The sequence below is a fragment of the Drosophila hydei genome, unplaced genomic scaffold, assembly GCF_003285905.1.
Source record: "Drosophila hydei strain 15085-1641.00,03,60 unplaced genomic scaffold, DhydRS2 tig00008119-arrow-pilon, whole genome shotgun sequence".
NCBI lineage: Eukaryota > Metazoa > Arthropoda > Insecta > Diptera > Drosophilidae > Drosophila > Drosophila hydei.
The window spans coordinates 4179930-4206881 of NW_022045830.1; the positions used below are offsets into that span (position 1 = coordinate 4179930).

Sequence of the window (26952 nt, forward strand, 5' to 3'; positions counted from 1 at the left end):
AGGTGCCCGACTGCACGGCTGCCAACTGGGCGCCCGCATAGATCATTAGTGGATGCCATGACAGCCGCCACAACACCAACAACAAAGACAGTTGGGTAAAAGCTGAGTCAATCTCTTCTTCTACTTTACTTTCAACCTCATGGAACAGCGGGTGGGCCCGTTGTGGCCATGTGGCAACCGGCAGCCACTTCGCCAATGTCCAATGTCAGTGCGCCAAATCATTTCGTTATTAATTATGCATGCCGCCAGCTCCAGCAATAAATGAAAGAGAAGCGGGTGGTAGGTGCAGAGTGGAGGGGCTCTACCTCTATACTAGCCCCTGTGATATAATCGCTGCCGGACTTGAACCGCGACTGACATTGGTTCCATTCGCTGATTTTTGCATGATGCATGCAAAGGTAGCACAGAGCCCAGAAGGGAGGGGCATCTACTTGCGGATAACGTTGACCCCAGCGCAGAAGAATCGCAGCGACTCTGAGTAACCGCCACCGGAAGGTGAGTTTTTCGAAAGAAAGGTGTACAACAAGTACTCGAATGACGGCATCGTTAAATAAAGACCCGAAGTTAAAGAACCAGAATGAGAAGAAGCAGCAGTAGAAGGGGCACAGCATAAGCGGAAGACAGCTAAATAAACAACGGAAGCGACAACATAATAAAATAATAAAAAATTACATTCTCTTCCATAAATAAACGAGAAATTTATATTATGATCCATAAAAAAAATTACTTTTTATGCTACAATCGACTCGATAATACAATAAAATTTTAAACAATGTTTTCTAGCTAAAAAGTGAAGGGAAAGAACTTTCATACATTAAATCAGTATTTTACTACCAAAAGATCTCAACGATATCTTACATGATCAAACAGCACAAGCTTCGAGACTGTGCAAAAGGACCTTGACCACAAAATCATGATGTTTTGAAATAAATTCTAATGGATCGCAACGTCTGCTCAGAACAGATCTCGCTCTAAAACTGAGTAGAAATGAACATAAAAAAAATATAAAAAAGTATATATAAGCACTCTTAATAGGCTTTTCATGAAAATCCGCACAGATCACAGAAGAAAAAGAAGTTCTATTAACAACTTGTTCAGCTCATTAACACGTGTTGCTCTATCAATTTCTTCAAGATCATCTTGACGGGAAAAATAAAATAAAAAAAGTTCATTAAACTCCAATACAAAATGGCGTCTGCAATGCTTGAAGTGTGACCAGCGCTAAACAAATTTGCAACGCATTCAAATGAATCTTTTACGCTGAATATTTTGTGGGATTTCTTGTAGCTTGCTTTGCTTGTGGCTTGTGCCACTTTAAGCGAAACAAAAAACTTGGCTAATAGAGAAAGAATACCAAGTGCAGCAAAACACAAAAGGACGACGAGCAGACACCCTGAACAAAGAGTCTATGGCCTTTCAATCAAATGTATTTATGAATGAAGCAAATAAAATTTGAATTTAAAAAAGCGAAATACTCTACGAGTAACTTTATATAAAAGACGGAGGCCTTAACTTATAGTTTTAAGCCAACAATAAAAGTCAATATACCCATTTTGGTATATTCAATGGGTAGAGGTTGTTAAAAGAGAGAATAGAAAGAACCGCCAGCGGCCAATGCGTTCAAGGCCGTTTTATGGAAAGCCATAAAAAGTCATTTCATGCCTTGATGCATTTCTTCTCACCAACTTGGCCCTGATGCTGCCTTTACCATGCTGCTGCTGGGCTGGTCTGTCTTGGCGGTTAGCTTGCGGCTAATGTGGCAGCTGGCAGCTGCTTTTTATGTTGATAAATTTAATTTGCCGACCATAAACCAAGACAAGAGAATTAGTTGGCTCAAGACGCTGACTCCAGCTATGGCTCCAGCCTAATGGCCGCGCATGCGCTGATTAGTTCAACTGCTCAACTCCTGGGTTTTCTCCTATTGTTACCTGTCTGCTGGTTTATTTTTTATGCGTTTTCTTGCATTATGAAAAAGTTTTTATTACTTAATCTACATTGGCGCACACTCACAGTCACACTCAGACACATTAAGAGGACAACAAAAGCTTAACAATTGAGCGCAATTTGGCTTGGATAATTGTAATTGACGAGACTCCAGATGTGCTGCTCATTAATATGGAATGCATGTGGTTTTCTAGAGGCGCAGCACTCCTAGAAATATGCGAAGGCCAACGGCGAAAGCTATCTACAGCCGAGCAACTGGGTAGAGATGAGCTTAAGTCCTACTGACAGCTTCTACGGGTGGCTAAGACCTAGAAATCAATCGGAGCTCGAACAGAAAACGGACTAAATGAAATGAAAATTGAGCAGAGAGCAGAAAATCAGCCTCAACATAATAATTATAGTTGTCGAGCATTTAGTTTAGCAGACCAATCAATTTGCATGCAACGTTTTTGCAGAAGAAAATAATCTCATTAAATGTTTCCCACATGAAATTGGCATTCATTATATTTAGTACTTTGTGTTTACAATTTTTACTATTTTCCGCTTTGAATTCTCAATTGATTTAAGTGCTTCAATAATGAACAATCTTGTTGAGTAACAACAAATTGTAGATCTAAGCTTATCAGCTTCAATCCCACATATCCTCACACCTATTTAAATTTTAAGCCCCAGACACAACTTCCGTCTCGGCAACAGCGCATAATCGAAATGTTTTTATTATCGAAAGCATACAGCAATTTATCATTTGTTGCCAATTGACATAAATTGAAGTTTGCATAATATAATTGCGTTTATGGCATATTTGAAAGCTGATCTAATAATATTAACGGTCTCGCTGACCTTCAGCCAACTATTTACTTTCAGTTTTCATAATTGAACCGAGCGAATATAAACGGCAAGATTGCAGAAAAAAATCATAGTCAGAAATAACCTATAAATAAATACGTATTCCATACGTCAATGTGTATGTATGTCGATGCGAAAGAGTATCAATTTCTTTGGTTTTTATCGCAATTGAACAATTGAAAGCAAAAGCGGCCAACTAACATAATTGCAGCACACACACAGTGCATTGTTTGTCTATGTGTGTGTGAGTGAGTGTGTGTATGTGTGCAACACACCCACCAACAGTTCACAGCTTGAATCGTTAATCATTCAACCGCAACATTTGCAAAAAAAAACAAAGGAAAACTAACCCAGGCCCAAAGCCCACAGCCCCCAGCCCGCACTCTGCCGCTCCACAAGCTCGAGGCCCGGCGACAGGCCGCGCTCAATTGTAAACGAGTAAATTTAAATGTTTATCCAATGCAGCCCAGCTAACTATACAAAGGTAACTCACCTATTGTATACTCTATAAAAGATCGAGTAAGGATTTTCAACATTTATATATATGAAACATTTAATTTCATATTTGCTTAATCTCGTTTATATGATAAACAATATTTTTATAATATAATATAATAATACAATAATCTTTTTAGGAAACATTCTTGTATAGAAAATAAATAAATAGTTAAAATCAAATTTTTTACGTTCTAAATATACAAAATATAATTAAGTTAATTTATTAAAAAATATTTTGTATTCAAAAATATTTGTATTGGTTTAAATTGAAAATATTCTTTAGTTATTAATTAAATGGAATAAAAACTTAAAAATATTTTTTCCATAAAAGCAAACTTGGAAATTTATATTTTTTATTTTTATAAAATAAAAAATATATTAATTTATTGTTAAAATCATGTCAAAAAATATTCTTCAGTTCCATATTCCTATTCTATATTCTATATACGCATTAATGTTTTTTGTATATTATATAAATATATATATATATACAAAAATTATATATATTTATATACTGCAACTTCTGTCATAATATGCAAGATGTTTGCATACCTAATGTATCTTGTTAAGCTGTTGCATAATAGTTATTTGTACACTTACTACCTCATTTTGTGCAGTGTATAAATAATGGTTGGACAAAAACAATGACCAATTACTGTGTCATTGGGCGCGCGTTGGCGTTGGCGTTGTCCGGCATTTTGGCTTTAACTTCGAACGAGCCGACTTTGAACGCGTGAAATTAGTCGAGAGAGAACAACAACAATAATAATAACAGCAAGTGGAGCGTAATTGGTAACAAGACACATAGCAACATTTGTAATTTAATTGTAACAGGTAACAGATACCTAGGGGCAGGGGCAGGTGGCAGAGGCCAGTGGGCGGGGCCAATTTACAGCCCAGCCCACAGATGACGCCTGACCCAGTAAGAAGTAAAAGAGTCGCAGAATTATTGCACAATTGGCATGTAAATTGGTAAATGGCTTAAACGCGCTCAAATTGGCGCCCAAAACAGAGCACACAATAGGCCAAATTGGAAAAAAGGGGGCCAAAATCTGTGGCAGCCGCAGTTCAACTCGAATTGTGGCCGCTCCTAGTCAGCCGACAATTGTAATTTGTGTTTTAGTTTTACACCTACGCCTGCCTGGGTGTACATTAAACAGGTTCTTTGTAAAAGGTCGCCCAAGCACTGGCACATAAAATGTGAAAGGTTTTGGCCACAGACGTTAGACGTTAGACTTTAGACCCGGCCGCAAGACACAAGCAGGCGGCATTCGGCATTCGGCATTCAGCATTCGGCATTCGGCATTCGGCAATTGGCAAGCCCCAAGCTCAGGCTGGCCCACAAAGCCCAATCCGATTGCAATTAAAAACAAGTCGCAGTTGCGTTACAAATTGTTAAATTATTGCGCAAGTGCAGACAAAATTTTAATTTATTTAATTGCAGCATAAAAATGAAAATGAATAAAAAAAACAGACTAAATTACAAATCAACTGTCAACTGTCGGTGACAACAGCAAAGATGATGTCTGCTGTTGTCGAGGCTTGGTCAAGAGCAACAACGTCAGCAAAGACTTGGCTCGGTGCTTGTGGGCCTGGCCACGACGACCAATAGACCAATGACAGTCAGGTGGCTGCCTCAAAAAACGTGTCACAATTCACATGCGAATGCCATGTGCAGTTCGTGATCAGCTCAAAAACAAACTGGATAAATGCCTTAAGTCGCTTGGCATGTGAGAAACTTCAAATCATTCGAATCCGCATCGCAAACGGATGCGAGTTGAATTTCAGCCACAGCTACAAATTGCCTTGAGCTAATTGACACATATATTCTAAATGATATATAAAAACTTATATATATAAAACTATGCATATATATTTATATGTTTTTGATTTATAAGGAAAATTCAACATTTATCTATAAATTCTTAGCTGGTTTGTTGCCTTTTTAGATCAGATTTTAAGATCTCATAATATTTTCCATATTTGTGACAGTTTAATTAACACTTCAGACTTGTTCTTCAATGTAATTAAGTTTTTTTTTCAAGTTTAAATAACTAACTGTTTTTTTTTTCTTCATCTGATGTCTTATTAAAGTGTCAGTAGAGTATTTCCTAGCTTCTCTTGCTTCACGCTGAAATTCCCATTTGCTTGTTGATGCATCGCAATTATAAAGCTGACTTAAAGCGTCATTCGCTCATCAATGCCCGCTGCCCTGTCGGCTGATGATGCCCCAAGACACGATGTCAAATGAATCCATTATTTGAAGAGCCTAACGCCAAGCTGAGCGTTGCGTCTGCGCTTTCAAGTTTGACAAAGTGTTTGGCTAAATGTCAGCTGCCCCCACCATATACCCGGCCGTATACAAAACAAAAGCTAGACAACTTTAAAGCCAAAGGCCGCCCCATCATGTCTCTCTCCCTCTCTTTTTCACTGTCTAACTCAATCTCTTTCAATGGGTAAGTTAATTGCTTTGCCAATTTGACTTAATGAATAAAAGCTGCATTTGCATTTCGCTTTGTTGACCCAACTCGTTGACCATTTCCATGCTTTATGGCCATTTATATCAGCTTAGGCCCCAGCGCGACAATGTCAAAGTTGAGAGTTGAGCTTATTTAATGCTCTGAAATATTCATGAACTCTGCCAGCCAGCAAAACCGAAAGTTTTCGACACTTTCTTTTCGCTGTTATATAGAAGTGATCGCAGCTGCAGCACACAAAGCTGATCTCACGTGCAAAAAGAATCAAATAATATATTTACTCCAAATATATAAACATATAAATGTGTTTATATATATATATATATATACCTGAGATCATTTGTCAAAGTCGTAGAAAGCTGCGCCCAAAAATGCAATTGTTTTTGTTGCTCAAAAATATGACAAATGAACTAACTTTAAGATACGGAGTACTCGAGCGCACACGCTCACACACACACACACAATTGGATATGAAAAATGTGCAACTGAAAACTGAAGAATTTTCAAACAGTGAAATCTGAAATTGCTTTTATGGCATTCAAGTGCTGAAAGGCCGGCACATACGTATGCACATACAAATTTATCAAATCGAAAACATTTCCGTTCCATTGTTGCATTTTCACTTTGGTTATAACAGAATTTAGCTAAGCTTCGTTTCATATGTAAATTATGTTCCCCACCACCGCATCCCTCAAAATGTGATCAAAAGAAGAAACGCAATAAATCACTTTTCAGCTGGTCGAAATACATATACCCTACCCATGTGAGGAACATGAATAATTGCTCGAACGAATTCTTAGAATTTTAATGCAGCGTGTAAGATGTGTGCGAGCACAAGTGATCGACAAATCGTATACCCTATATTATTGCAATGGAAACTTTTCATGACAGCTGTAGTGCATAATGGTAGAAAACCAACAACTGAATAGACGTATAATTCAGTTGTTGGTTTTCTACCTTTTTTATATAACATTATATTAGTGAACTGTGTATTTTAGATAGATGAATAAAATAACTAAATGGCACATTTATAGAGATTATATCAAATACATTAAAATCGTTAGATCAATGATGAAACTGGATTAAGAACCATATAAAAATCCAGTTTATCTGCTTAAATAAAAATAAACTTGCATCAATCGAAATTGTTACTAAAACATTTGAAAGTTGCTTAACGAGTTTTGTTACAAGCTGCCTGACTAAATCATACAACTTGTCTTAAGCTGTAGGGTATTATGAGGTGCTGGCTAATCGACTTACCATTTCCTTGCGCAGCGTCGCTATCTGCGCGTCCAAAGTGCTGCCCGTTACATTGATTTTTGCAGGTGAGCTTGGTGTTGATGTCGTTATTGCTGTTGTTGTATTGTTTTCATTTTCATTTGCATTGGGAGTTGCTGTTGTAGCTGTAGTTGTAGCTGTTGCTGTTGCTGCTGCTGCTGCTATTGGTGTTGCTGTAGCAGCGTCTGCTGTAGCCGTTGCTGATTTATCGTTTGCATTATCTTTGCTGCTGCTGTCTTTAGATGCTTGCTTATCGCCGCTCAAATTGTTGTTGTTGCTTTTGTTGTTGTTATCACTAACTATTTGGCTTGCTAATTTGTTGCCGCTGTCGTTCTCCTGTTTGCTGCTGCTGCTGTTGTTATTGTTGTTGTTATTAAGCTCCTGCTGCGCCAGATCCACATCGCTCAAGAGACCCGAATCGGAGCCGAGCAGCTTGTTGAAACCACTCAATGATTTTGGCAATGGCGGCAAGCCGCTTATGGACATTCCGCTGTGAATGGAAAAAGAATTTCAATTAAAGATACTTTCAATTCAACTTAAGAGCTAGGAGTACATTAGTCTAGTGCTGTTCGTGGCATACCTTCGCTTGCCACCCAAATAGCCATAGCCGTGCCAATAACTAATTACGTTCCCTTCATCAACCAGTTCATCATCAGGTTTATCATTATAATAATCATCGGGATCGTTATAACTATCCTTATCGCTACGCCCATGCCCCATTAGATCATGCAACACCAGCGGCAATTGACTCTGATCATTGTCATTGTCATTGCCATTATCACCATCCTCATCATGATCATCTTCATCGTCATTGAAGTCACTGCATGTGGTGGGCGTTTGGCCACGCCCCACACCCCACTCGTCCTCCACGTTGTCGTCAATGGTAAAGAGTCCATCTTGAAATCTTTGATACCATCTGGCCACATACTGCGCACTCGGCGCAAACGGCCCAAACGCGTTGCGGCACTCGTCGAGTATCTGGGCGGGATTGAGGCGACGGCGGAAGCCAAACAATATGCACTGCTGCAGCTCGACGGGCGTTGGGGCCGGTATCGGCGACAGAAACAGCTCGTCCAGATCTTCGGACATACGTGCAGCAGTTGTTAGCTTGCGTTTGAATCGACTTAAGACATTAGCTGTGAATTGGCAGGGTACGATATAAGAGATAACGATAAACATTTTTTTCTTTCCAGATAGAGCGAAAAAAATAGAGAGTGAGAGAGTGAGAGCGTTAGAGCGAGAGCGAGAGCGCGTGTTTGACAAACTGAGAAATTGAGCACTTTGAAGTATTTTTCAAAACACTAAAACAAAAACAACAACAAGAACAACAAGTAACAAAAGTAACAGCAAGCAAACAAATAGAAAGAGTCATAGAGAGTGTATCCGACTAGCAAATACCTATTCTTATAAGATTTTCTTGCACTTCAAGCAGAGACAGAGAAGCAAGAGCAAACATAAAGAAACTTTTACCAGATACTACACCCAACTTCACATGAGTACAGGGTATAAACAGAGCAACCAAACAATGTGAAGTGTTAGCGAAAAATATGTGAAATTAGCAACCAAGCACATTCGAATTTGAGCTTTTGCTACAGCAGTGGCTGATCTTTTGCTGGGGCATTTACTCAAACGTTAAGCTGACAACAATGACATTTCAATCTTAGCCATTAGCCACAAATACCGACTGTTATATATATAAATATACAAATATTTCTATATATATATTTATATATATAAGACTATAGGCTCGAGTGTTGCGAGTCAAGCAACCAGACACTCAACTCGACTTAGAAACCAGTAACCAAGGCCAGCAGCTATTCGTAAGTAAGCCAGCCACTGGCACAGCTAACCGATCTGCAGTCAGTGCAGACAACATACATTTGGCTTGATTTTTAGAGGCTACCCGAGGAATATGATCTTATAGATAGATCAAAGGTGATTAGCTGTGGAATTGCAACTATCTTAAACTACTGCAAATTCCTTGAAGTTGAACACTAGCTGCAATATAGTAGATGGTAAAATGAACTCTTGGCAATTTACGGCTAGTTTTTGTTAGTTAGACATAAGAAATTTTAGAAATGGGAATTAGGCAGTTAGATTCTATTCTCATTATTTTCTTAAGCATTTTGACTCTTCCTAACTGAAAATTAAGCTAAAATACTTATAATTCTGTTCAATCATATTCAATCAGCTTTAGCTCTTTTCAAGCTAAAAAACGCGCAACATCAGAGAACAACTTGTGACGCAGACGAACTCTGTTTTCGATAGCTCAAAGCTTTAGATATTTTCGGTCGCTTTCATAACAGCTCTTCGGTTCGGCATTGTGTTGGCTATGCCCTAAGATATTATAATTATAATCATAATGCCGCAGCGGGGACTTGAAATCCATATTTACCATTGCAGATTGGCAGCAAACTTAACGCTCCACTGTCGCCACTCGCATTGGCAGCAGAATGCTAACAAACGAGTCCAAAACAAGTTGCATCAAAGGCCACAAAAGTCAGTCATAGATACACAGACACAGACGTATCGTGAGTGTGGCTGAGAACCATTTGACAATGCGAACCGAGTGCGGCTCGAGATACATTTGAGTGCTGTTGCCAACCACTGCTCACAACTGACCCAATTACTGGGCAAATGGTTAGATCGAAACATTGTAAAGCATTCAGCAACGATTTGTAAGTCTCAAGCAGATAATATACTGCCGTTTAACGGTAATCGCTGCCTTAACTTAGCGTAGATCAGCTGCAAATTGGGCGCTACCAAAAGCCACGCTCACAGCCAATATTAACCCCCAGCGCAGATCTACAAGGCAATCATTTTGCGCCAGATCTGGAGATTTATCGGTCACGCCGTGGCTTAAGATATTATTTACTGCGCTTGCACGGAACAAACTAAGCGAACGCTTGGCTGCATCTCTTGGCGTGGCCAAGTTAAGACGTTCGGGCAGTGACAGCCGGTCGGCAGTCCAGGCAAATGCATTATGTATTTAACTTGGCTAATTGCTTGACTTTTGCTGCGCGTCTCTGTGTAATCAGTAGGCAGCTACGCTTTGCCAATCGCTAATTTGTGTGAACAGCAGCCGAGTATCTTTATTTGCTAAAGATACTTTTATGTTTTTTTTTTTCTTTTTCTTGGCCAGTTGAATGCCCGATTTCTCCTCAAATACGCCACAACAATCTAAGCTAGGCTAAACAAAAAAAGCCCCAAGAGAATACTGCAATACAGGAAGCAATAATCGCACATAAGTTAAGAGCTAAAAGCTTCGTGCCTTCGCAATTGCCATGCCGTTTATTTATTTTGATAGCATATTTCATAGATACTCTTATATTTTATGCTAACCATGTTTATATATATATATATATATCATTCATATATATATATATATATATATATATATATATATATATATATATATATATATATATATATATATATATATATATATATATATATATATATATATATATATATCCAATAACAATTTAAAGAAAATAAAAAATCAACCTCAAGCGACGGCCGCAGACCTTTTTTTGCAGCTCTTCGCCATTAACTCGAATAATAATCACCAAAGCGAACAAAAAAATTAAGTGCAAAATACATATTTAGCACGTTCGAAGCATTTAAAAGACAAAACAATAAACAATAAACATAAAACACAGCCAAGAGACAACGTTTTCTTAAGCGAGCAGCGCAGACAATAAAAGCAAATAAATAAAAAATAACAAGAATGAGGAAAAACCACAAACAAAATGATATTCAAGTGTATTAAGTGATTTAGTTTTCTGTTAGCAACGCACTAAATCGTTATCGATTAACGTGTTTTGGGCTAGAAGTATAATTAAAAGTCAATGAGCAACAATCTGACTAAATCTTTTGTTTATGCAAATTGAGTTATAAAAGAAACAACAGCTTTTTTGAAAATACAATTTAGCAACAATTTATTATCGAAATTATCGATTTACATTTAAGCAAGAAATTCAATTCCTTAACTCAAATAAGGCAATCTCTTTGCACACTTAAACAATTTAAACAATAGAAATGTCTTAAATAAGAGCTTTGTCCACATTACAGCTCAGCCTGTTCACATCACATTGCCTTGCACAACTTGATCAATTATATGATCGATAAATGTCATCGAATCATTGTCATACTCACTAGCTGTGGTATGCTTTAACAGTTGCATAGGTAATATAACAGCCGAGTTTATCCAATTCGCATAAGAGATGAACTATTAGTATAATTGCTAAACATGCTGAAAATGCTAATGAAAAGCACATGAAATTTCAGTGCCTGCCTGGCAAACACATTTATGGCGATTACAATAATAAAATGGAGCACGAAAGGAAATAAATTTTGCTCATTTATGACTCTGCTTGCAGCGCCAACTTGTCAGCTAATTGGTAGCCATATACATATATATATAAATATACACATACATATTACTTATATGCGGTATTCCTGCCCTACTCAGCTTGATTAGCAAAAAAAAAAATAACCAACAAAATTGAAAAACCTGCTGTGTAGCGCTCAGCTTGAGCCGTAAACAATATGCAGTTAATTTGGCAGCTGAGCGCCTGAAATTTCACCTGACTAGTGCGCAGGTAATTATGGTAAAAAGCGCTGCAGATTTGCATTTGGTTTTTAACCAGAAAAATGTCAGAAAAGCCAACAACATGCACTGTTATTAATTGGAACAAAAAAACATACCTTAAATACGCGCAAGCATAATTTCTGTCTTGTTGTTGTAGTTACAGTTGTTGTTGTTGTAATTGTTGTAGTTGCTGTTTTGTTTATTGTTATTTATATCATGTCCAACCGGCTGATTGGCTCACATTAATTTGGCAAGTTCATTAGCCCCCAATAGCTAATGACACGAAAGGTCTTACAAGCCAAGTATATGTAAATATATATATATATATTTATTGTAGATATAGTATATATATATAAGCAGGTATTAATATGGATTTATCTAGAGTCTGATCAGTTGATCGGCTCTAAATGGCAATTGGCGGTTTTCTAAATGAAGATTTCTGCCTCGATATCAATCGTTGGCAGTTGCTTTTATGGCAACAGCGACGCCTTTTAGCCGTTGTCGACCTACGCACTCAGTTTTAAAATATATTAATTAATTAGCTCAAGTATTCGTAAATGGCCTAAACTAAACTGAACCGGACTGCGACTGACTGATTGCAGCGTAGGCGTAACAAAAAGGCAAAGAAACAGGAGTATTTGGATACATGCAGTAGAAAGCACACATTCTGAGGTTCTTGACTGAGCAAAGCAACAGATCCATTAAAGAAAGTAGATAATTATGAGAGCAGTAGCTCTATTAATAGTAGTAACATACTAATCACAGCTATAAACATTTTATTACTTCCAATTACAAACATTATAATTACTCTCTCACTTTATAGGAGCCGTCCGCAATCATAAATCTGATTTTTGTGAAAGCATGAGAAAAGCACTAAAAATCTACAACTTAATTCTCGGCGGGCAATATAATTTATTCCAAGAACATATCTTGCTTCAATTTCCACTGTTCACATATGCGATAAGTACACTCTCTTAACACTGGGCCACATTTAGCTGCGGGTTTTAAGCATAGCAAAGCCATAAAGCTCAGGCACAAGCATAGAACCATAATACATATGTAAGATTTTCCACGTGCAGTCAGTACAACGCTTAAGGTCAACACAAATAACTTTGCCTATATATATAAGAGTATTATATATATATAGGCAATTCTTGAGGCACATTCTAAAATAAAACGTCTTAACGTATATGTACATAGATATGTAAGCAGACACAGCTTTGAATGTTGTTTGAAAATCGTTTTGTTATTAATTAAGAAGGAAAAACACATTTTTGTTAAAGACTAAACGACGGCTATATAATTTATACAGATCTCTATTCGAAACTCGGAATCGCACAGAACGATTTTTTTTTTGTTTTTTTTTTTTGGCGCAGTTCTTAAGACTTTGTTGCGAGCCATAGCAACATTTTTTATATTTATTTTTTGTTTTTCTTCATATACAGCATAATTATTTTTAATTGTTATGCAGCCTCGTTTTGTTTTTAGAACGTGCACACACACAGACTCACACACAGACGTACACACACGCACAACAAGAGCTGCGTAAATATTTTGATCGCTGAGATTCTTTGACGCGTACTCACAAATTATAATTTGTAAAAACAATATGGGAATTATAAACATATAATTTGTTTTATATGTAATGGCGTGTATTTCTTTTTTATTCGTTTTGACTGGGCCCGCTGTGATAGCGCTGAGAAATTCGCGTGCTACTAAAAGTCAAACGTTGGCGACTTTTTGCCACGTCGAATATCTCCGAGTCATTCTCTCGCGCCGAGCGGAAGAGATTCAAAAAAGATACAAAACGCGCACAGCTCTATCTATCAGATGCACATATATAAATATATATATAAAAATATATATCTAGACTTGTGTGTTTGTAGCTGCAGAGAGCTGAGAAAATTAGAAAATCCAAGACAAAGATAAAAATATATAAGAAATGCGTGTATTGATTTAATAAAAATAAAATAACGAACAGGGTGTGTCTGTCGTTCACTGCATATGTGTGAGATGAGCGCGAGATAAATGTAAATAGAGAATAAACCCAAACTAAATTAAGTATTCGATTGAGCATGGAAAATCATGGAGTGGGCAATCCAATTTACAGGGTTGTAAATTTATTCAGATAGAAATAAATCAATAAAGAGAAAAACAGAAACAGAACAACAGAGCAATAAAGATTTTCTATATAGCTATATATCTAGAACTTAAGAATGATTTTTAAGACTGAGATCTCAATTATTGTCCAGACTAATTTTCACTAAATTAAGCACAATTTTAATTGTTTATTGATCGCTTTTCTCTTAGTGTAGTTGGAAAAATCGCTTACTATTTCTTCTATAAGGTGACCACCCTGTACCTGCTTGCCGACAGCTGCTAGTGGTGGAGGCTATTTATAGAGATAATAACAAAATAACACGTTGTTTCTCTATGTAGTACATCATATTTGCGCCTCCGCCTCTGCTCAGCTCAGCTCAATGAGCCAAAGGGTAAAACACAACACATACGACGACATTCGGCTCGAGAAAAAATTCGGGCACAACGCAATGCTCATTCAGAAAAAAAGAATGATGTTGATGACGAGGAGGTGGATGCCATCAAATTTGTTTAGCTCCCCGACAGCGTCGACAAACAGCCTACAAAATATATAACAACAAAAAATAAGTACGAATGCTTCAGACGGGAGTGCCACACGTGTAGATACTCTGGCCGATAGGCGACAAGCTGTCAGTCGAGATATTTCAATTTTAGAGAGATAGAGACAATGAGGGAGAGGGAGAACAGAGATAGAGAAATAAATAGAAAGAAAGAACAGAGGCTTAGAACGAGATGGAGAAAAAGAGGAGATATATATATAGAGAGAGAGAGAGAAATGCAATTAGAGAGAGAGAGATAGAATAAGAGAGAGAGAAAGATAAAGAGAGAGTGAAAGATAAAGATATTGAGATACAACGGGACACAGAGGAAGCGATAGCGAGAGCGATAGAAAGAGAATTAAAATGAGCAAGAGTGATAGAGAGAACTAAAGAGAGAGAAAGAGAGCTGTAAACATACGAACAGATCTCTGTTGTCATTAAGAATACTTAATGGAGTCAGGCTTGATTGCTTTTTCCCTACAGGATTCTACTAGCGACTAAGATACCCTGTTTACCCAATTTGAATAAGTTCGGGGTAGAAAAATATTAAAATACATACTAGAGCATTACCCTTGCCCCGTGTGCGGCAACCAAATCGAATTGGGAGCGCGTCGACGATGTCGCATTTTAAAAATAAACTCGGAAAAGCGGTGCACGCAACGCCACAGAGAGACGGCACCACAGAGCGACGAACACCACCGAAAATAGTGCAGGCAATCGCGCAGGTGGTAAATGGGAGCACGAACGGGATGCACTGCGACTGCGACTCAAAAGAATGCAGCAGCAACAACAGCAACAACAACAACGGCGCCATTTTGCTGACAATGTTGTCATAAATCTTGAAATGCCTTTTCAGCCAGTCGGTACGAGGCGATTTCTCGCCAAACCAAGCGACGTGATCATAATATCAATAGTTGACCCAGAAATCAAAACGTTTGTGAAGTTGGCTCGGAATAAAGGTTTCAGCTCTTTTTATTGTCTCTTTATTTTTGGCCAACAAATCAAATGAGCTCGCAGTTCATTGTGTGTGATTAATCCAAAGAAGTTGACCCATTGTTTGACATTAGCTTGGGGAGAGATGGAAAGAGAACGAAAGCAGCGCTTATAAAATTCACTGTGTTAAAAAGGTCACAGTAGACGAGCATTAGACATAATTTATATAACCCCAAATCTCACAATCATTATCAAATTAGAAAGATACGATAGAGAATAGGTAATAAAAACCAATATGTATTTGCATCTGCACTGCATGAGTCCAATAAATAAGAACATGCCGACAAGTTCACTGCCTAAATAAGGTCACAATACTAGACCAATACTAAATAAGCTCGCTCAATCAAAGTTTTCAGATTAACTACAACAGAAAGTCGTGTGAAGGGTATCTTACAAGCCAGCTACTTGCAGAGGAGCGGGAGACTCCTCTGGGAAGGGGGTCACACTCTAATGGGCCATAATTTAACCATTGTATTCTAAGAGATCGCAGCTAAAGCGTTAATTAACTGAGAAGTCGCCTAAAAATTGCTGCCAGGTAATTTTGGGAAAACCTTGCGCATAACAAAAGCCAAATGACGAGTGCGTTAAACAGTTAATAACAGGGTAAAACCGCTACGTTAAGTCACTGGAATATTAAATACTCTATCGTAAATATATGATAAATATCAAATACAGGCTCCAGATATACAAAAAAATCACAACCAAATTAATAAATGCCAACTAACCAACCATATTATCCCATGTTCGATCTCTTAATGTAATAAAAATCTTATAGCTTCATATATCCATCTTCACGAAACTTCAAAATGTCTTTAACGACTCAGAAATTAAGAATTTTATGGCAAGAAGAGATATCTTAAGTGCGTTACACATTTCGTGACAGAATTGTAATGCCCACAACAAGTGTATGAGGGAAGAAAAAAACAATAACAAAACCATTTAACGAGCTGAGCTGAGCTGCGAAAGAGGGTCAAGCTCAGTGTTTTGTGTTTGTTGTGTGGAATTGAATGCGCTTTCATAGCCATAAATGAAATGCTATCAGTGGATTTATATGCAGGGCCTCTCACGTACAACGCCTCCACCTTTCTACACGATTCACAAATCACATTCGCTTTCATTTCAATATGGTAAAACTATACGGGATATACCCTATGGTTTCTGGTCTGCTTTCTGGGCCAATTTGAAGTCAAGTTGAGTTGGTTTCTAAGCCAGGCTGCTTGGCTCATTTGTGAAATCTGTAAATAAACAGCTAAGTAATCATATGCAAATAAGCCAACAAGAAGAAAGAGACGAAGCAGAAGAAGACGAAGAAGCAGAAGAAGAAGCAGAAGCAACAGTTGATTTCACATGGTCGCCTCAGTTTTGGTTTGGTTACCCAAATACGAACAAATTTCGTTTAGTCCGGTGACCCGGGTTCCATACGATTCGTTTCGGGTTTCTCTTTCGAGTCCGAACGAAAAGCGAAATTTGATTTCGGCTTTCTGATTAGTAGAACTAACCAACAAAATATAATAAAAATAAATGAAAAAAGAAGAAGACGAAGAAAAATAAACAAACATCGAGAAATGTGGACAACACCTTTGCGAATAGCAGGGCGAGAGGGTTTTCTTAATTTATGCACCTTGTCATCGCTTTGGCTTTTAACGATGGCTCGATGGGTTTTGGATTGTGGGTCTTGGCTCTACGATATTGTTGGTGCTTTGGCTTTTTTCATTCATTTGGGCTAGAAACTACCTGCTTTAACTAGACAAAAGCGAAAGTCGTCTGGTAATATATCAAATATGCTTGCTGAATTATTTACGGGAAAAAATATATACGAAAACTAAAGGTAAAAATATTTTTTGAAAAATCCATAACGAAAAGAAACAAACGTTGAATGCGAAAAATCCAGTTATTGTTGTCTTAAACGCTGATATAAGCATTATTTAACTGTTTGCTTTTATATTAAATATGTTTATTTAATAAACTTATTTAATGCTGCCCATTCAAAGGGTTTTTGTGTATATGAAATAATACAAACGGGACGGGAATCCAAAAATTTTTTTAGATAAGCAGATTTTATAAAAATTTGTGTGTAAATCTTAGTTAATTGACTAAGCTTAAACTTAAGTCATAACCTTTAGCTTAGGCTTATATTTTTTTTATTAAATATGAAAGATAGCCGATTCAGACGCGTAGCTTGCCTTGACTTGAATTGACTCTTATATTTTACAATTACAATAATTTTAAATGTTTCGATTCAGGTTTTAAATTTATATTAAAGACAAAGGCAAAATTAGGTTTTGACTTGATTTAATTAGTATGCACTTGAAGAAATATTCACAAAAGTTAATTTCTATAGAAGCCCTGTCATATATTATTTCAAGCTGTCCAATTTCGGCAAGGCTCGAGCAACAAGTCCTTCAATTAATATATAATAAATATAAATCTGTAGATCATATATATAATTATTTAAAATTCAATTCTAACAGCAGGGAGACTAGTTTGCAAAGAATCAATAAAGAATAGACGCCAATATACTTTAGCTCGTAAAGCAAACAAGCCTAAGAACAACAAATTCTCCAATTATTGTATGTACTCACACAGCTTTTATATCTAATTATTTATACTTCCATGTTTTCTTAAAGAATCAGCATTTAAACGTAAATACACTTGGCATTTAACTATTCCTCAATCTTATCACAATTCTTTTGACTTCCATTAAACATGACGAAAGACGCGCAGGTTATTTTTGGGGGCGTATTGCCAAATCTGTTGTGCTTAAATAATCGTTCAGCGCTTTGTACATATTTGGCTAATAGCAACGCGATTTCCAAGCAAGTGAAATGCCGAAACAGCAACTACAACAACAGCAGCAACAAGAGCCAGAGCAAGAGCTAAACAAAAGTCAAAGCACTTGGCCAGCCAGTGTGGCCGATTGGAGCAGGAAACTTGAGCAATGCGCGCACTTGACTGCATAGTTTCGTTTTGTATCCATAAGATACAAATCAGCAGCTGCTGCTGCTGCTATTGCTGCTATTTTGGGGCAATACACAACAAACTCATAAAGTTCAATTGCGCCAAAAGCACTTGAGTTTCAATTTATAAAAGCAAAACAAAATACCAAGCAAAAGGTGAGACAAGTGCGCAAAAGATACAAAACTTAACTTTAGACTGATTGTAAGACGCAGATACACAGATACGCAATCGTACGCCGAGGTTTGGCTAGAAATTCACCAGAGAGTCACAACGAAACCGGCTGCTGCAAAGTTGCTGGCAAGCCGGAATCTAGCCTAGGCAAAAACCGAACTCGAAAACTCAAAAATTTGAAATTTAAATTCAAATTTTGTAGCGCAAAACGGTGAGCTCCAAGTGCATTAAGTGCCGAATTGCTTCCGGTAGCTGCGACTACAACACAGCACAGCCAATGGGCCAACACACAAGCTCACTTGTGGCCAAGAGGTGCTCTCTGCTCGTCACAAGTCTGCGCCGCATTTCGTAAGCGGCTTCAGTTTTCTGACAATTTTCTTTTCGCTTCATTTTTGTTTTAGTTTTTTTTTTTGGCCAACCAAACACACACGGCTAATGTTATAAATTAACGCAACACACAACAGCAACAAAAATTGTAACAAATAAAACATGCGAGCAAGCAAAATTGCTCGCCTAGCTGATACCCTAAGCATCATGTTTGAAAGGGTTTCAAGACACCTATGTAAATCTAACTGATCTTAAGATAGACACAGATAAAGATAAACAAAAGCAAATAGCCAACTCGACAGAAGATAATTGTCTTCTGCTCCAGAATCAATAAACTTAATGAAGGTTTTTACCCCAGGCAACACTCATATACCCCATATAAGCATTTTCAATTAGCTGAGAGTACACAACACACAAATTGTAGCGTCATGTGGGTTTATGTAAGCTAGGCCAAACAGCTAGTCGGCCAGCCAGTCAGTTAGGCAGTCAGTCGGGCAACCTACGCGCATGTGCGTCCAGATCCACATCCACTTCCAGGTCGAACCCGCTCACAAAGTTGGCCAATTTTTCCGCATCTGCTGCTGCCGCTGCTACTACTGCTGTTGCTGTTACCTTTTTTAAAGCTTTCGGTTTTACAAATTTACAGTTTTTATTTTCTATTTTTCTCACGTCAATGAGTCTGCATAAAATTAGCAAAGTTCAGCTGCAAAAATTGCTTAATTATCTAATGCCCAACACTATAATAGAAAATGCCGCCAAAAAATAAATAAATTATATGCCTGTCCGCATCAATTTAAAGTGCGTTTGTTTTCGCCTTGTGGGAATGGGAAATCGCTGATAAAGATAAGACGTGTCTGTAGACAGACGTCTTAAGTGTGTGCTTCAGCAAGAATCGAACTGTCTATAAAAGCTCTTCAATAGCAAAACAATAAACTGAAGCCAACATTTAAACAATCAATAATTAAGAGTGCCAAAAGTTGAAAGAAAACAGGCAAAGAAAAGAGCAGAATAGAAGGTCAAAATAGATAATGACCTAAATTATCGTTTCAGTTTAGAAAAAAAAAATATATTAAAAGTGGAATTTATATGCTATGCTAGACAAATTTATTTATACAAACTGTGAGAAGTTGTCAGTTTTTATAAGTGGCATGAGCTTCAGATACTATTGGATATAATATATATGTATAACTGATCCTCTGATTAAATCATGTCTCTCCTTAAAGCGAACTCTCTTTCTTTCTGTCTCAAGGCCCTTGCAAGAATCAGATATGCCTTTAAGAAACATTTCCACTCTAGAGCAAATTATTTTACCAAGCAAAAAAATAAATAAATACTATTTTTTACTGTCTACTATCTATTCCAGTTTAAAATAGAAAACAATACTAAAAATGCCCAAGTACAATGATAAAAAAAATTAAAAATAACTTTTCTTAAAAATTAAAGAACATCTTTGTTATATTCCTAAAAAAAATTAGAGAAAAAATCATAATAATAGCTCAGTGTTAAAAGGCTTAGAAACTCGTATAGAAAGTTGCAGCGGTTTTACACTTGACCCAAAGCTAATACAAAGCCAAATATTTGTACAGCTGGAAAATGCTGCATAGAACAGGCCCCCCAAACAAAGAGCAAAGTACCGTTAGACGCTGAAATCTTCAAGAATCTGAGACTTGAGAGTCTGTCTCTATCTCCATCTCTATGTGTGTTGTGACGGCTCACACACCATACAGAGTCAAAGTACGACTCCCTCCCAAACCAGGCCCATAAAACAGATCAGCGGCTGTCACTGTAAGCGCTCTCAGCTTCAGCTGGTAGCCCCAACTGAAAGTCACAATCGGTTACAGTAAAGTGTCAGATGCTTAGCAATTATGATGATTATGAGGAACTTACATTTCACATAGAACAGCAGACGAAAGACCGTGTATGACTGACTGGCTGACTGACTGACTGGCTTTAGACGACATAACCCATAACCGTAACCAAACTTCTGAGTCGAGCACTGCGCGCACTTTGTGCTACTTACTTCAAATTGTCACTCTATGCTCATAGGGTATTACTATTTGAATAGGAGTAGATCTATATATATATATATATGTATATATATATATAGATATTTAAGCATGTCTCTCTGTGCTTGCTGAACAGAGAATTTCATTCAACTCGTAGTTGAGTTCGATTAGCTGTGAGTCATATACGTTAATAATCGACTCTTTGGTTTTGCTATTATTGAAAAGTTGTAGAGCTTAGGCTTAGCATATACCATACTGTTATAAGTCAGCTAGGGTATTTAATCGTTGTTCTTGCCCGCTGGCCGTTGGCAGTTGGCTTGGGGCTTTTCGGTGCGTTCAACCTGCATTTCTGTCGCATCATCTAAAACTATTTTTTGGTACCTGAAACAAACAGAGGCACAGCACTTGTCAGTCCGTCAATCAGTCAGTCAGTCACTCAGTCAGTCGGTTGTTCAGTTAGAGTCGCTTTGCCATGCTTTAACGGTTCTCACACTCGCGGGCAACTGAATCTGGCGTGTGTATCTTTGGCAGCGAGTGGCACTCATCATAATTACAACGCCGCAACAACAACATCAATCTAACTGACTGACTGACGGACTGACGGACTGAATGACAGCCACACATGAGGCACAGCCAAACGTCGGCTTCACTTGCGCAGTTCCATAGCCTTTCGTAGTGTACATAATTTATGATTGCTTTGCGTGATTTTACATTTCTGTGTTATTAGTCTAAACTTGGCTTGAATCTATGCTCGTGTCTTTGTCTGCTGAAAAACACCTACATACGTTCGCACCATGGACCCAACGCAGCCAGCACACAGCCCACACATTTGGCAAGGGGCGGGCGGGGTGGTCAGAATTGCACGTTGTGGCCAAATTGTGTTTGGAATTTTGAATGCTGCTGATCATTAAAATCAATTCTGATTCATTAGCTTCAATTGATGGCTTTGTGTAATCATTCGCAGACACAGTTGATCCTGAGTTCAGGTGCAGAGTGTGGGATTTTGAGAAATCAACAGATCTTTCAGCAAGCTGAAACCTTGTAATATGATTGATATCTGTGCTCTTAGACTGAGTCTTCAACAATCTATTTGCCAAATAGAGACTGAATGCTTTATTTTATATGATTCGGTGGCATGACTTATGTAAATCTAACTGATAACTATCAAAATGAATATATACTATCTTTTCTCTATCAGAAACATATATTCGTATATGTGTATTCTCTATCTATAAACAATACATATATCATTAACGACTTTCAAAATCAAGCACCCATATCATTATCAAGCCTCCAGACAAACCGTAAGGTCAAGCTCAACCGCAGTGCGAGAATATGATTGTGAAAAAAAACTCTATCAAAGGCTCACCTTGAAATTAGTTTAATGATCTAAAAAAATAAATATAAGTCTACTTAGTTAGTGCGTAAAATATAACACGGCAATTATTTTCAGCACGTCATCAATCATGGCTATAAGAAAAACAAACAAATGGAATGAAGTTAAAAATAGAGGAACCAACTGCTGACCAGCTGTCAGATAGACACAATTTCTGACCCGTAGCATTGTTTGCTTTGCTGTATGTCAATGTTTCTTAAGGAAGCATTCGGAAATTTTGTTGCTGCTGCTGTTGTTGTTGTTATTGTTGTTTTAGCTGCACAAATACACGAGGTCAGGAAATGTGTGTAGGGGGAATATTTCCGCTTGAAGTGCCATAAGGAAACTCTTGACACAGAGACCACAAAATGTTTGATTTAAGAAGGGAAACAATGCAGTGTCGACTGCGTAATGCTCGCTGGGAATGACTTTTAAGAAAGTTATATCAAAATATGTTGAAACGTTTTCAAACCATACACACATAGATCAATCTCAGATTGAGCCAGCAATCTGAGGCCATTATAGAAAAATATATTTCAAAAATCCAAGAAAGCCGGGTATAGCCCTTATAAATGCATGAGCGAGCATTAAAATGGTTATTGCTTCAGTTATGATCTAAGAATTTCCATGTAAATGTGCCGATATTCAAATGATATCTGGATAAACATAGAGAAGCAAATAAACGAACTGCGACAGCATTTGGCTAAAGGCACATTTCGATTGTTGTTGCTGTTGTTGTAGCCGTTGCTGCTGCTGCTGTTGCTGTTGTTTATTGCTGTTGCAATTCCCAGAAAATTATGCTTGAAAATTGAGAGTCTCTCGAGGCGCGCTGCATCGAGTCACCGCGCGAGCTGTTTGAAGCTGGATTTGGATTTGGATTTGGAGTTTGCAGTTGTTAGAGTTGCCTTTCGCGCTGTCGACGCTATTACGACACAGTTTTCGTTTCGTTTTTAATAATCATTTGCAAATGTCTATTAGGCCGCCCCTTCCCACTCCCACTCTCTCTCTGTTCAACTGTTGCGCATGCGCAGCGTTTTTCAAAGGAAACAAATCGTCAAGCCAAACGAAACTGAAAATGTGCCGCAAAAAATAAAGAGAAAAACAAACTTTGAATGAAAATGTTTGGAGCATGTAAATTAAGACTTTTAGCTCAAATTATAGCAGCTGGACCGAGGGAGGCTCGGAGGCTAGCCTGGCAGGCCAGTGATTCCCTGTAAATTTGTGCACATTTCTTATGTTAGCTCGCCATAGAGCGACGCCCATGGTGGCATTGGAATTATAGTCATCCAGCCTGAAAAGTAAAAGTTGGACAGCTCCCAAGGAGTGTTTCACTGCGCTGCCAACACAAACTTGAACTTTGCCAAAGAAAAGCAAACAGCAATTTGAATTATTTACTTAATATGTGTCAAATATAATCAGAAACTGAAAACTAATATATTTAAATAATTCATAATCATTATTAGTCATGTCAAGCTGAATGCAAGCCTGGGCAATTTCCATTGGAAATTACAAGACTTATGAAATACGCAGAATCTGCTGAGAGTGCTTAAAGGTGATGTGTACGGAAATGGTTGGCAATTCTTGACAACGGACAACTGTTGCTCAGTTATGCAATTAAATTAAAATAAAGTTGCAGCAGCAGCAGCGACAGCAACAATAACAGCAGGCAGTCGGGTGACCGCATTGCAGTTGCATTTGTTGTTGTTGCTGCTGCCGCCTGTTGCGAGTGTTGCAATTGCTTTCGCTTTGATTGAATTTATTTTATAATCCACGATGCCAACTGCTTAGCCAGCATCAGTGTGTAAGCGTGTGTGTGTGTGTGCGATGTATATAACTGCGTTTATGCACAGGCATAAGAAAAACTGCATCTGTAAGATGCAATTTACAATTTGCATTTTACCCACTGCGCGAACATAGGAAACGGACGACGCGTCCGACAGCCCCCAGAGACCGACACACACAGACACACACAAGCACACACAAGCACACAGGCAGGCATATTTTTGTATGATAAATTATATTATTGGCATAATAATATATTTAAGAGTCATAAGAGCCGTAAAACTTGCAGCGACTCAGGTTGAAAGCCGTGTGATTTAAATTCAAGCATTTCATATTTTCAAATGCGCATTAGCGGCTTCCTTCCAATTCCATTTCGATCACAACAAAAAAATAGCTGTAAATATTAAAAATTAAGTAACTAAAGCAAAAAGTTTAACCTGCAGTTACCCTGTAAGTGTAGTGAGCCGTACAAAAAACTGGACTTCAGGAAAAGAATTGAAAGTTCTTTCCCATTCATAAATCTATTTGAGAAAATATTTTACATCTCATAAGAATATCATCATAAATATCTAAAATCTTAACTAGCAAGTCGAAAGTTGTATCTATTTATAGCAAAATAATAGCACATGGGAGCTGGCTAAATTGAATATACCCCTTCATACACCACAAATTGCTATAGGGTACAAGAGCGTTAAACTAAAAACCAAAATGGAAAATGGCAAATTGCATTAAATAAATAGAAAACTGTGACTGTTGCTATTGCTGTTGCGGCCTCTCTCTGCGAGTCTCATGTTTATGGATTTGCTTTGCAAATTGGATTATGCTTTATTGTGATATTGTTATTGTTGTTGCTGCTGCTGCGCCACATCCTCCAGCGGCGGCAATAAAAATGTCGGCGCATGCGTCGCTGCCAAAGTCTTGTAATTACAGCGTTGCCAGCGTGTTGCACAGTGGTTGCCACTGAATTTATGCCCCACAATCTGGCAACTGGCAACTTGCAACTGGCAACTGGCAACTGGCATCTGGTAGCCCCTTTAATTATTTGCACGAATTCGGTTTGTTAATCGCCCATTGACGTGCCACATCGATCGGCCACAGACATCTCCATAAAAACACACACACACACACTCAGCTAGGTACAGAGTATATATAGAGCTACACAAGCATCTGAGTAAAAGTGCAATGAAAGCCACAAAAGGCACACTTCAATTAAAGGGGACGGCACGGCGCGATTGTCGACATCGGATTGCATCGGAGTTAGTTAGATAAACAAAACTGCGCGCCAAATTACGGCATTGTTATCGCAACAGCCAGAGAGAGAGAGAGAGAGAGGGAGAGACAGCAGGAGAACAAGAGAAAGAGGGAGAGAGCGTGTATGTTGAGGGGGGCGAAATTTATGATTGAATTCAGCATTTTCACGTTTGTTTTTCCTTAATGGGCAAGTGAAAAGCCGAACAGCAACAAATGGGCCCATCAATTGCCAAATGAAATGAATTCAAGAAGTTGCAAGCGGCGAGTTTAAATGCCAATGACCGACACGAGTTGCACTTATCGTCGGAAATCCACAAAAAAATTGTGGAAAATGCAAAGTGAAAACTAATGATAGAACAGCTCTAATGTGGCCTGGCCGGCCACAGTCCAATTACCAATAAGGAAAATTGCTGTGCACGTAGAAAGTGCTTAGAGCTAAGTGGGAAAAAATGCATTTTTCTTTCTTTTCCCCAACTATCGGTTAGGGAAATACTAATAGAAAAATTAACAGTTAACTTTTGATTTAATAAAGAAAAGAAATATGAGAAGCTATGAAATGCCCTTTAAGTAGAAAAAGTCGAAGACAGCTTGAAAACAAAGGCCTTAAGAACTGCTTAAACTTTTTTCTCTGAGCTAGATTATAACCAAATATTAAAATAAATAAAAAAGAAAAGCTACAGTTAAAGACTTCATTAATACTGTATTCAAATGCTCAATAACAATCCCAACTTCCAAAACAAGAAAAGGCCAAATTGCGCATACGAAACCAGCTTATTAATCATATCATCAGCATATGCTGCCTTCGTTCATTCAGATTGAAAATTACTCTACAACTTTATACAATATTTATATGCATTAAATCATGCCCCCTCAGAAAAAAAATACAAAAAAAAACGAAAGAAATACTTGAGGCAGCATATCATTTAATCAAAAGCTCGTTAGTCTGCGCACACAGTTTGCGCTTGAATTTTTAATGGCTTAATCAGTTTCGGTTTGGTTTTTTGGCTGGGGTAGAGAGAAGGAAGCCACAAGGAAATTGCATCGGAAAGCGATACAAAAGAAGCACATCAAAAGTTTTTCCTCCACTTGCACATATGTACAAAAGTATTTTGTTTTTTTTTTATCTTTTTTGTTGCCTCACAAATTGATTTGCTATGTGAGGACGGATAATTGGTTTCTGAGCGACCATAGAAAAGCTTTCACGGACAGTCTGCGGCGTAGCTATAAGTAAGTTTTATTAACAAGTCAATTAGAGCGCCCTATTGGCAGCCAATTGGTATTTTATTCAGATATATATAACATATTTATGTGAAGATAGCGGGTTTGAAAAGTTAGAATAATGGGGCTATAATTAAAAAACAATCAAATTAATTTCAATCATTATAAATGAATAAATTCTGCGCATGCAGCCGATTGCATAATATTTAAATGTTCAAGTAATTATTTCATTAAAATTAGTAAACTTTGTTTAATAAAAAAACTTTATATTATATTCTGTTTTTACATTACAAATATAAATATTTAATAAACTTTTAATTGAAAAGTTTGAGATAACAAATGAATTGTTAGCTAATGCCTTAAGCTGGGTACATAAACTATTTATAAAAAACTGAATAACATTGCAATATAATAATTATAGCATATGCATACCTGTACTGTTAAGTGATACTAATACCAATATATTTTTATTATATTATTTATTTGGATTATATTATTGAGCTTGGCTTATATGCTATTTAGCTTAAATAATACATCAATACCTTAACGCAATGGGAGCCGCCGTTTGGTAGTCTAATACCACGTCTATATTACT

The 26952-nt window shown here is 37.5% G+C and overlaps 1 protein-coding gene across 3 annotated transcripts in view; it reads right to left on the minus strand.

The window, feature by feature from the left end:
- Positions 1-26952, minus strand: part of LOC111597800 (ras guanine nucleotide exchange factor B) — a 45341-nt gene that overhangs the window by 12156 nt on the left and 6233 nt on the right. The window contains exons 1-3 of one of the 3 annotated variants that reach the window (XM_023312683.2): positions 13224-13312; positions 7624-8179; positions 7026-7533 (exon numbers count right to left, since the gene is read on the minus strand). In XM_023312683.2, coding sequence (XP_023168451.2) covers positions 7026-7533; positions 7624-8179; positions 13224-13263 — 1104 coding nt within the window. In that variant the 5' untranslated portion in view covers positions 13264-13312. Of the gene's footprint in view, positions 1-7025; positions 7534-7623; positions 8278-13223; positions 13313-26952 lie in introns of those variants that run through there. The other 2 variants (XM_023312682.2, XM_023312681.2) reach the window with 2 other exon arrangements.